Source organism: Miscanthus floridulus, chromosome 17 (assembly GCF_019320115.1).
Source record: "Miscanthus floridulus cultivar M001 chromosome 17, ASM1932011v1, whole genome shotgun sequence".
NCBI classification, from domain to species: Eukaryota; Viridiplantae; Streptophyta; class Magnoliopsida; order Poales; family Poaceae; genus Miscanthus; species Miscanthus floridulus.
The window spans coordinates 80,052,808-80,063,808 of record NC_089596.1 but is presented as its reverse complement, the minus strand read 5'-3'; the positions used below and the strand labels follow the sequence as shown (position 1 = coordinate 80,063,808).

General features: G+C 45.9%; 1 protein-coding gene across 3 annotated transcripts; it reads right to left on the bottom strand.

Annotated features, from left to right (window-relative positions):
- Positions 1 to 7,558: 7,558 nt before the first annotated feature.
- On the bottom strand, positions 7,559 to 10,604 carry LOC136517530 (amino acid permease 3-like). Of its 3 annotated transcripts, none has more exons than XM_066511119.1 (5): positions 10,494 to 10,604; positions 9,659 to 9,788; positions 9,288 to 9,521; positions 9,055 to 9,148; positions 7,559 to 8,955 (listed from the first exon to the last, which is right to left on the bottom strand). In XM_066511119.1, exons 2-5 carry the CDS (start codon positions 9,786 to 9,788, stop codon positions 7,932 to 7,934), a joined length of 1,482 nt encoding a protein of 493 aa, XP_066367216.1. In that variant the 5' UTR covers positions 10,494 to 10,604; the 3' UTR covers positions 7,559 to 7,931. The 3 variants fall into 3 exon arrangements, with proteins under 3 accessions (XP_066367216.1, XP_066367217.1, XP_066367215.1); XM_066511120.1 differs by lacking the exon at positions 10,494 to 10,604 and adding an exon at positions 9,919 to 10,106; XM_066511118.1 differs by lacking the exon at positions 10,494 to 10,604 and having other exon boundaries at positions 9,659 to 9,897.
- Between the last annotated feature and the right edge of the window lie 397 nt (positions 10,605 to 11,001).

Below are 11,001 nucleotides of genomic sequence, written 5' to 3'. Positions count from 1 at the left end.
TTGAAGTATTGTTTCTTGCAATATCTTGCATGATAAATTATAATTATGTCAATTTCCCTCTGATGTTTTATGTCTTTTTCATGTAAAAGGTGATGATGACTAAAATTACCTGTATGACAAATGATGTAGTTTGAGTATCTTCAATTCTACTTGTTTGATTTGTGCCAACACACACCTCTTATTTGAGTGTATTTTTCTGTGAACTTAAGTTTAACTTGTCTAAACTGTGAACTGGTATGAACTTAATTATGAATATGAGGTTAATTCAGTAGTCCAGCATAAGTTTTTTGAGCTAGGCAATTTTTTGACCTGCATGTAGCCATGGAGAATGATGAATTTCTACTGCAAACTGCATTAGAATTCTAACGAACCGTGATTTTATTCTATTCCTTTATGTAGAAGCACCATTTTGTTGATTGCACATTTATTAGTAGCAAATTGCACACTTCAACTACTGCAATTATGGTGTGTAACATGTGCAATATCTGGTCTTTATAAATAACTTTGTCACTATTTTAGTTAACTTAGAGCATGCAATTGTTCTTGCTTTAGTGCATCGATATTCTTCTGTATGGGCTATTTGGGACTGGAAATGGGTCTTCTGTTTCAGTGTAAGCATCAGACACTACATTTTTATGGAGTGCATATAATTTCTATTTTAATACAACTCTTCTCTTTAAGGAATAGATCTTTCGGCTTGATACGACAATTGTTTCCTTAACTACAGTGAAAATGCTGAAGGGTAGCTGAAGGGTAGTGCATATATCAGCTAGTTTCATGATATTCTTCTCTATTTTGGGTAAGTTTACTTGTCATGGGACTAGTATTTGATTCTTTACCAGATCTTTGAGATAATAGATTTTAAGCCTAACATGTATGATGGAACTTCAAAATTGGCCTTGTCTTTTCATAGATTTGTGCCAGCTCACACCTTATTTTTGTCCTTGTCTTTTCATAGAAAAAAATTGTTCATTGTGATTTTGTGCTAACATATATTGAACTTTGTTAATTGTGATTTGTGCTAGCACACATGTCTTATTTGTCCTTATCCTTTCATAGAAAAAAATTGTCACTTGTGATTTGTGCTAACACATCTTGAATTCTGTTGATTGTGATTTGTGCTAGCACACATCTATTATTTGTCCTTGTCCTTTCATAAAAAAAATTGTCCTCTTATGATTTGTGCTAACACATCTTAAACTTTGTTAATTATGATTTATGCCAACACACGCCTCTTATTTGCCCTTGTCCTTTAATAGAAAAAAATTGTCTCTTATGATTTGTGCCAACACATCTTTAACTTTGTTAATTGTGATTTGTGCCAACACACACCATTTGTCCTTGTCCTTTCATAGAAAAAAAATTCTCTCTTATGATTTGTGCTAACACATCTTGAAATTTGTTAACATGTTACATAACTGAACCCTTGATCTGTCAGACCTTTTGTTATAGAGAAGAGGCAGTCTGCAGCTAACCGGATCAGAGAGAAGTACCTTGATAGAATTTCAGTAAACTTCTACCCTCCTATATGCATTGTTTTTTGTTTGTGTTGATTTACTCAAAATCCTAAAATCTTCTCTGTCAGTGCGTCCGATCTGCAGCTTGGCCGTGCTCTACTGCTGCTGCGGCATGCTCCCGGGCATGTGAATAGACTGCTATAGATGCTCTGAACATATAGTATCTCCGCAGGCCTATCCACTAATGGATTAGTGGCGTTTATTGTTCTTGTCCATAATAGTCGCAGTGCTATGTTCCTATTAATCTGTTCTATTCACGAAAAAACAAATAAAACATTCAATTACTTAATAATTGCAACCAGCAATGCTGTAAATTGTAATTATTGAGCACTGCAATTTTAGTGTTGAGGATATGCAATATGTCCCTTTTTACTTTCAAGGGTTGACTATTAGTAAGGAAATCATTCTTCCACGAGAATCCTTCCAACTTTTTTGATCTGGGTTTTGTGTAGTGGGTTGTACATGGTACAGTTGAACTGAGCGGTTTGGGATTCATAGTTTGTCTGTTTTCCACATTTTCTACAATTATGTAATGTCTTACTGGGCCAAAACTTTTTCGTTGTTTATTGTGATTTGTGCTAACCCACACCATAGTTAAATTAGTAATAATAGTAGTACTTTTCTAATAGCCAGAGGCAAATCATTTCTCCCTTTCAATACTGAGGCTGCACTTGCACGGCAATGCTCAGTATTTAGCTCTTCAAAGTTGATAGCAGAGGCAGAAGTTTCCTTCAGTATTGCTATTGCTGTGTCGTTTAAGTTCTATAGCCGTATGCAAAGCTAACCTGCGCTTTACATATAGTTTACTACCATGTTTCATTTATCCATTTCTTGATTGCACATTTATAAGTAGTAAATTGCACACTTAAATTACTGCAATTATGGTGTTTAACATGTGCAATATCCGGTCTTTATATGTAACTTTCTCACTATTTTGTTTTCCTTTTTACATTTCATTAAGCAGGAAAAACATATGTTCAGAAAACCACTACATATAAAGGAGATTACAGCTTCATTCTCTCCTAATTGAACTCTTTCCTCTCCCTAATTCAAGCCTTCCTGATTTGATCCCTTGATCCTTTCCCGCCTAATCAGCCCCTACGACAGCGCCTATAGTTATTACCAACCATAACATCTCTCCCCTCCTCTAGAAAGAGCTCGTCCTCGATCAAGGGTTTAATTTGTGCCTATGATATTTTCTATAATATCACATTGCTTCTAGATTATAATTCTGTTAATTGTGATTTGTGCTGGCACACCACTTTTTGTCCTTGTCCTTTCATAGTTTTTTTGTGATTTGTGGCAACACATCTTAGATATTTGTCTCTGTCCTTTCATAGAAAAAAATTATCTCTTATGATTTGTGCTAACTCACATTTTCCTTTTGTTTATTGTGGTTTGTGCTTGCCCAAGGCAAGTTTTTGTCTCTGTCGTGTGGATGCTTGGGTGACACGGTCTGTTGATGCCCACTTGATTGTACTGGGAGAATGGTTGGGTTATGTGTTCCTCCTATGATGATTGAGTGCCAAGTGAAAATCAGGGTCTCAGGCTGTCTAGAATTCATATTGCTAGTCTATAAGTCTGGATACCTTGAGATTGGTCTGGTTGATTTTCTTTATCGTGCTAAGGAAATAGTGAATTCTGATAAGGCCTGATGGTTATACAATTGCAGATTGCAGTTGATAAGTTAATTCATGTGTGACATATATGTCAGCCCCCCTCTCTTTCCTAGTTTCTTTGCATTGTATTCTGTTCTAGAAAGATTGTCAGAAAAAGGAAATTTTCTGCATTTTACTGTTGAACCCTTTCAAAATCCAAGTGACCACATGGGGGGTTATGCAGAACTCTCCTTTGGGTTTGTTCCATTTTGTGCCTTTTTGTCATATCTACCAAGTGCTGACTAATAGGCGCATTCTACCATAGTCTCATAGCCATAGGCATAGTGCGGTTAACATAATAACAAATTGACAATGGCAGTGGCATTTGTCAAGTGCATATATGAGGTGAAAAGTTCATAGCTGCTGGATTGTTCCCTTTTACGCTCTCATATCCTTTTTTAAACTGTCAGAAATATCTTCATGAATCATTACGTGTGGCATAATTTCTGTTCTTTAGGTATACAGGGTGAATGTTAAAATTATGACAAACAAATGCTCTTGTTTTATTATGGCAAATTAATAGCTTCTAAGCACATTTCATATTACAATTATACTGTGTCGAAAGGCTTGCAGAACTGAATTGCAGTTCTAGAAACTACTAATTGATGCATTTTCTTCTACAATTTGTGCTTGCTTGAACAATAGGTTGCAATTTCTGCAATTTGGTTCTGTATGCATGGATCAATCTGATTGATATTTACCTCTTTTGTCCCTATTATGCACAAATAGAAAGTAGGAACCAATAACCTGCTGAATTCCAGCTTTACAATGATCAAATGAGCATTTCTTACTATTAAGAATGCTTGCTTTTTATATAAATTATTGCCAAACTGTCTATAATCTGAATGTGCTTTTAATTGTTGTTATCCCCAAATAATGCAGTATACACCGGCTATTGACATTTGGAGCATTAGATGCATATTTGCTGAGGTGTTGACTGGGAAGCCTTTATTTCCTAGTAAAAATGTTGTTCATCAGCTAGATTTGATTGACTGATCTTCTAGGCACACCGTCAATGGATAAAATTTCTCGGGTATAGTGCTATAACCAAGGAAACTCTATTTTTATTTCGTCTCATGGCTTAGTGACTCCAAAGTTGAACTTGTTTTTTATTCATTTTCAGGTTCGGAATGAGAAAGCAAGAAGGTACTTGAGCAGCATGAGAAAAAAGGACCCTGTTCCATTTTCTCAGAAGTTTCCCAGTGCAGATCCTTTGGGACTTATACTATTAGAAAAGCTATTAGCGTTTGATCCAAAGGACCGTCCAACAATAGAAGTAGTCCTTTGCTGTTGTCTCAAGTAGAAGGTACGTTCTCTATGCAATACACTCTTTGAGAAAACTGGTGTGATGCTATCTGATCTACTCTTTGCTGATATTGGGCGTCTCTGTTTTAGTTAGTAGGTCTTTCTGGCACGTCTTTATTGGGCTGAACGACAGTTGTGGGCCTTGTTTGCCTGATGGAATTTGTGTGTTGCATTCTCTTAAAACACACGTTTTTTCCAGTGTTTCAATTCGTGTGTTTTTTAGGCATCAAACAACCATGTGCTAACTAGTCCAAAAACACATGGTTTTTCCTATGTTGAAATCTGTGTGTTTTACGTACAGCCAACAACCATGTGTTGGCTTATGTTAAAACACACGTGTGTACAGTAGACAGACTCTTACAAATAATATTTTTATAATATATATACATGTTTCAATTTTTATACCCAACTTATAACTGTGATCGGCTAAATAAAGTATAAAGGCACCACGATCTTGCCAATTATTGTTTCTGAGTCTAGAAATAAAAAGGAGGGTGAACCATCATCTCCTTAAAAATCATGTACGCCTCTCCAAGGTATAAAACGGGACATGTTTGGTTCCTACCCTTGTAGTTGTAGGTAGACCAATACATTGGCATCGATCTATCATCTGTACCTAGCGTCCGGAATCAAATGTGAAGGGCGCACGGCACGACAAAAGGCGTCCGGTCTCAAAAAAAAAAGGGCGTCCGAAACCAAACAGGCCCTAAAACTCCTTTCTGGCTAGCACAAAGGAAACGAATCTGAAAAACGTTAGAGAAGAATCACCGCACCATTTCCCGACGAGTCACAAAATCTGTTTTGGAGCAACAGATACTCCACATTTTCAGTTCACAGTGTAGTCGTACGTCGTACTCTGAAGCCGTTGTCTTTCAGCACATTGCATCTATCTACTAGTAGCGCATGGATCCAATAATGCACGCCCTCCACCTCCAACCCTCATCTCATCGCATCTCACAGTAGAAAAACAGTGCCGGAATAGCGTGTAATTGAACGCCATATATCCGTCTAAAGCAAGCAGCAAGCTGCAAGCAACGCATCCTGTACTGATGGGATAAGAAGGGGACAACGCAAGCGGCTAATCGATCCCTCCCCGTCCCTGATTAATCGAAACTCCGGATCATTACCCCCCACACATATTTGCATATATACGATGCTGTCCCACTCCCGACTGGGCTAGCTCGGCTCTCGCTTTCCGGGCCAAAATAATGCAGGCCAATCCATTCCATGACACCACTTTTGACCTTTTATTTCGCGGCGGTCATAATGCTTTTGCTAATGTTGATCTCTGTGCTCTTGTTCGCCATGTGCGAACTGAACGCGATCGCCGGGACCAGGGAATTCCCAATGGCAGCATCCCGCTCCATCGGTCTCGTCCACCTGCTGCTGCGGAATATATGCACGTCTTTTGAGCGATTGCTTGACCTGGTATCAATCAACTTGAGCTCGGCAAGCAGGACCTCATCACGGTCGCAGCCATACCTTACAACTACAGGAATTAATGAAGCGTACTCTACTCTAGGTCGCGCATGTTGGACGTATACAATACACGGAACCAGGGCAACAGCCAACAGGCAACCAACAGCCGCGTGCGATTCGTGCGAACGAACAGCGCACGGCCGCTACGCTCCAGCTCCACGCCCGCCGCTCTTTCCAGACTGGACCGGAGGCGGACATGATATTTCTGCTGTTGTTAATCCCCGGGCGACGGCAGAGGAGCAGAGCGGCCGGGGTTGTTCAGGCCACGTCGCGTCCCAGGGGATGCTGACACGGCAGTCTGGGTCTGGCTGCTGGCCTCGGGTCTTTCCAGCCCGCGTGGGACGTGCTTGGCTGCTTGCTGCCGCGGAAGTGGAACATGCACTACCAGGGGCGAGGGCGAGTGCGCGGCCAAAGAAGAAAGCGAGATGTATGTTACTGCAGCGAAGCGTCCCAGTGCCTACGTCGTTCTGCTTCTGCCTTTCGCGGCGCTTTCCCGTCGCCTCCGCCCTCCGCGGCTCTGCGCGGGCGGGCGTGTGGCTGCAACGCCGCCGCGGAACGTACCGGACTACCGGTGCCTCTCCGTCGCGTGTCGCCGTCGCGCCATTGCGCTGCCCTGTCCTGGTCGTGGGCGTGCCTCTCGACCTTATCTCGTTTGGATCACACAGGAACTGTCACTCACGGCTCGCGTCCGTGTTCCGTCCGGCTCGTGCTCGCCGGGAGCCTGGGACCGAGCCAGTTGCCGTGTAACAGAGAGCTACCGGGGAGTGATCACCACACATCAGCCTCTGCATCATCACGTTGTTCATGTTGTGTACCTACCGGCTACCGGGGAGTGGAAATTCATAAAAGTAACTTCTTTCCGTGCTTTTTTTTCTCTCGAGATGCACCGTGTACTAGGATCATTTTGTATTCGGTTCACAAACTTTGGCGTCGTCGGCATGCATGAATCCATGCTAGTGTTGGTAGTACGTGTTGCTCTGGCGTCTAGCGTGAGCCATCCTTTTTCCCCTTCACTGTACTGCACTGCAGACGATGCTCTTTTGCTAGTTGGGACTTGGGAGGACGATGAACGTTCGAATATTCGACGTGTTTGTAAGGAGGTACGGCAAAGTCGTCTAGGTCACGTAGCGCTTCCACGTCCGATTCTAGACGTGTAGGACCTTGATCAATTGTCTGGTTAGGCAAAATACCTGAAAGGCCACGATCTAGGTTGTTTGCCCTAGGCAAGTTTGCCTGGCCAAGCAGCAATTCAAACCATTGATTTTGAGTACCTGCTGGCCAGAATGTATTATCTGACAATTATGTTTGTCAGGGCAGCAACCAAACGTACCCTAAGTGCTTATTACCAGAACGAAGCATTCAACAATCTACATATGTCTATTTTAAGTATCAAGTAAATGTGCAATATCTTTCTTCTAAACACACGCATGCGAGCGTGCACATGCACACACAAATATCTCTCTATTCAAGCTCTAGCATAAAAAAAAAAAAAGAAATGATGGATGCTGAAATTTTGCTCTCAAATACCACCTACGAAATAGGTCAAAGCCTCAAATTCTGTAACCATGGCATGCAAGAAAATTGTTGTAGAGTCTCGTAGGAACAAACATGTTTTTCCCCTTATGAACACAATTCTTGATTGGAACACAGACATTTTGCATGAGTTTTGTAACGATCTTTGCATTTGACTTGGCAACACACACTGCTACATTTTGATTTTTGTCTTGATTCACTAGCCTTTTCAGTTAACCAGATCATCACAAACAATAGAAATTAGCAAGGACACGGTAAATCAGCGATGCAGCTATGCATCACTAGAATACCGTACCAATAATCACCTTTTTCTTTTCCTTTTCTTACCGTGTGATAGTAATTAATTAATGCCTAGTTTAATTAAAGACTGCACATACTAGGCTCCAATTAATCATCTGTGCATAGGTTTTGTGTGCACCGAACGACGATCGATCAGTCATCAGTAGGTGGTGACGAACGGTTTGTACACTTTGAGGTCAGAGATGATTCCGGCGACGGAGCCCGCGGCGGAGGCGACGGTTATGATGAGGCAGGCGAGGCTGAGCAGCTGCAGGCACACCCACCGCGTGCTCCACCTGGGCACCTTCTTCTGCACGATGTACATCTCCACGGGGAAGTAGACGGTGAGCGGCCAGAAGCCGAGCGCGCCCAGGAGCCCGACAACGTCGTTGAAGAAGGGCAGCAGCATGGACACCACCGTCGTGGCCACCACGAACGCCGTCCGCCACGTCAGCCTGAACAGGTTGAGCTTGTAGCACCGGCCGGCGGCTCCAGCGAGGGAGAGCGGGACGTCGACCTCGCCCGTGACGTAGCGGGACTTGGGCCACCGTTGCTGCGCCCACTTCTCGACGAAGGCGAACAGCGGCTGGCAGTAGACCTGGTAGGCGCCGACGAGGTGGACGACGATGGCGGCGTTGGCGACGTCGAGGAGCCAGAAGGGCTCGTAGAAGCCGAAGCCCGTGAGGAGGTTCCCGGGCGCGTTGTCGCCGAACGCGGCGTAGCCCATGCACCCGCACAGCATGTAGAAGAGCGTGGTGACGGCGACGCTGACGATGGTGGCGCGGCGCATGACCTTGGACTCGGACGGCGGCGGCGCCCGGATGGTGTCCTGGATCTCGATGAGGATGAGCGAGTAGGAGTAGGCGAAGGCGATGTCGCCGAACGCCTGCAGGCTGCGCCACACCTTGTCGAGCGGCGTGACCGCTCCGACGCTGATCCCCGTGAGGCTGCCCTGGACGCCCTTGTTGGCCACCACCTGGACGATGCCCAGGCCCAGGCCGATGGTGGAGTAGGTGAAGGACATGACGGCGGCGAGGATCGAGAGCCAGGAGATCTGGTCGAAGTCCGGGATCTGCGAGAAGAAGATCTCGGCCACGCCGAAGATGATCATGTACGGCGTGCTGGAGATGTTGCACGGGTCCCCGTGCCCCTCCACGTGGAAGCAGTTGGCCCTCTTGATCGCCCTGTGGATGTACACGCAGCAGCACACGTCAGTTTCTCAGCTCGGTCGAAACGTGCGGTCGGTTCTCGTGATCTTTTTCTTTTCTTTTTCTACTACTCACAGCATGCTAATGGAGGCGGCAATGGTGTAGCCGATGGCGACTCCGACGATGTTGGCGTACTGCAGGAAGCCGCAGAGCTGGACCTTGATGCCACCTGCTCGACGAAACAACCGACAGGGAAGGAGAAACAACGAGAGTCATCAGCTCTTGCTCTGCAACGGCCAACGGGCCAACGGCGGCAGAGTACAGCCAAGAATGGCATGCGTGCGTGCGCGCGGGGTTTTCGCACGTACTGAGATTGGCGTTAACCGCGTCCATGTAGGTGTAGTTGCGCTTGCCGGTGCACGCGTCGCCGGAGCGGTAGCAGTCGGCGAGCAGCGCCGACGTGTAGTAGGTGACGAAGGAGAAGAGCAGCATGACGGCGGGGCCGGCCACCCAGCCGAGCTGCGCGATGGCCCACGCCAGCGACAGCACCCCGGACCCTATGACGGCCGTGATGATGTGCGCGCTCGCCGTCCACATCGTCCCTTCATGACAGAGCATGCAGAGCAGCACAGCATCAGCTTTCTGTGTCTATCTGATGGAGAAGAAGCACGTACGGCAGACAGGCAGACGTAGCATGTACAGCTGGCTGTTTGTTGCCAGGAAGGTTAGCTCTCCTTACCGGTGCGCTTGAGGCGACCGTCGTCGTCATAGCACTTAGAGGCCGCCGTGAGACCGAGCTCCACGGAGGTCGCCTCCGTGGCCGCTGGGTAGTAGTGCTTGGCGTTGGCGGGCACACCGCTCTCCCCCATCTGCACCATGTTACAAATACACACCCGAACAGTGAGACTGCAGCTAGAGCACAGAGCTGGATATCGCAGGAGACACAGTCCGCCGCTACTAGTTGGTGCTCTAGATGAAGTGCTCAGCAACGTGACTTACGCTGCAATTTATATAGCCACCGATCGAGCTAGAACGTGCAGAAAGACACGGAATTAGACGTAGAACGAAGCCCGCAGGAAGACTCAGCGTGGAATTGAGAGGCGGGCGACGACTCCAGCACTCACTGAGCTAGCTATAGGCGATATAGCCTACCACTCCACTGGCTCGTGGTTGGCTAGCTGGTGAAGTGAGTGTGTGTGGGCGATGGCGGCAATTTATAGGCTGTTGCCTGGAAGGTGTTGTGGCTGTGTGGGTGACCGCGGCAGGGGATCTTGCACAGTTCCACAGTTGGCTAGCTGGTGAACTTGATGTATATGGAAAATAGTGTTATATTGTTGTACTGCTGGCTATCTACGGTATAACAACTTGCTTGGATGCACCATCCCGATCAGAGATCTATCTCTCACGTGGAGTGGTGGGGACAGTGTGCACTGACTGACACAGACCAAGACCATGCACCGAGACCCGGACCTTGCAACAAGACGCATCGTTCACACCAATGCAAAAGATAGGATAAGATTGCAACAGCGGTGCACGTTCTACAAGCACGTGCCATGCGTGCATTGAAGAATTACCTTTGCAGAAGTCCACCTCTCCTCTTCTCCTGCCTCCCCCTCTTGCAGTGCAAGAAGAGCTGCTAGCTTGAAGAGAGAAGTGAGAGCTGCTGCTACAACTTCAAGGGTAGATGTCGCTGTGCTGTGTCATATTTACGCAGGCTGGCCGGGTTTTTATAGGGGGTGCCTGCCGTGGCAGGCCGGCCTGTTAATCAAAAGGCCTAGTGCCAGGGATTTCTGATTTTTTGCATTGTTTGTATAGGATCAGTGAGTGCAGAAGCTAGAGGGACGGAGTCTGCTGAGGCATTGGCGCCCCACGGCCTCTCGACCATCCTTTTCCTGCCCGTGGAATAGGTTCGGTGCTAAGCTCGGCCGCGAGATCGCCCACTAGGGATCGTATCAATAATGCACTGTATCATCATGTACTTTGTTCCCGGTGGCGAACGGAGATCATCATCATCATCCCCCTTGTTGGTTTTGCGCATTTCTGGCGCGTCGAAAGGTAAGAAAAGACTGCAGATGCATTTAT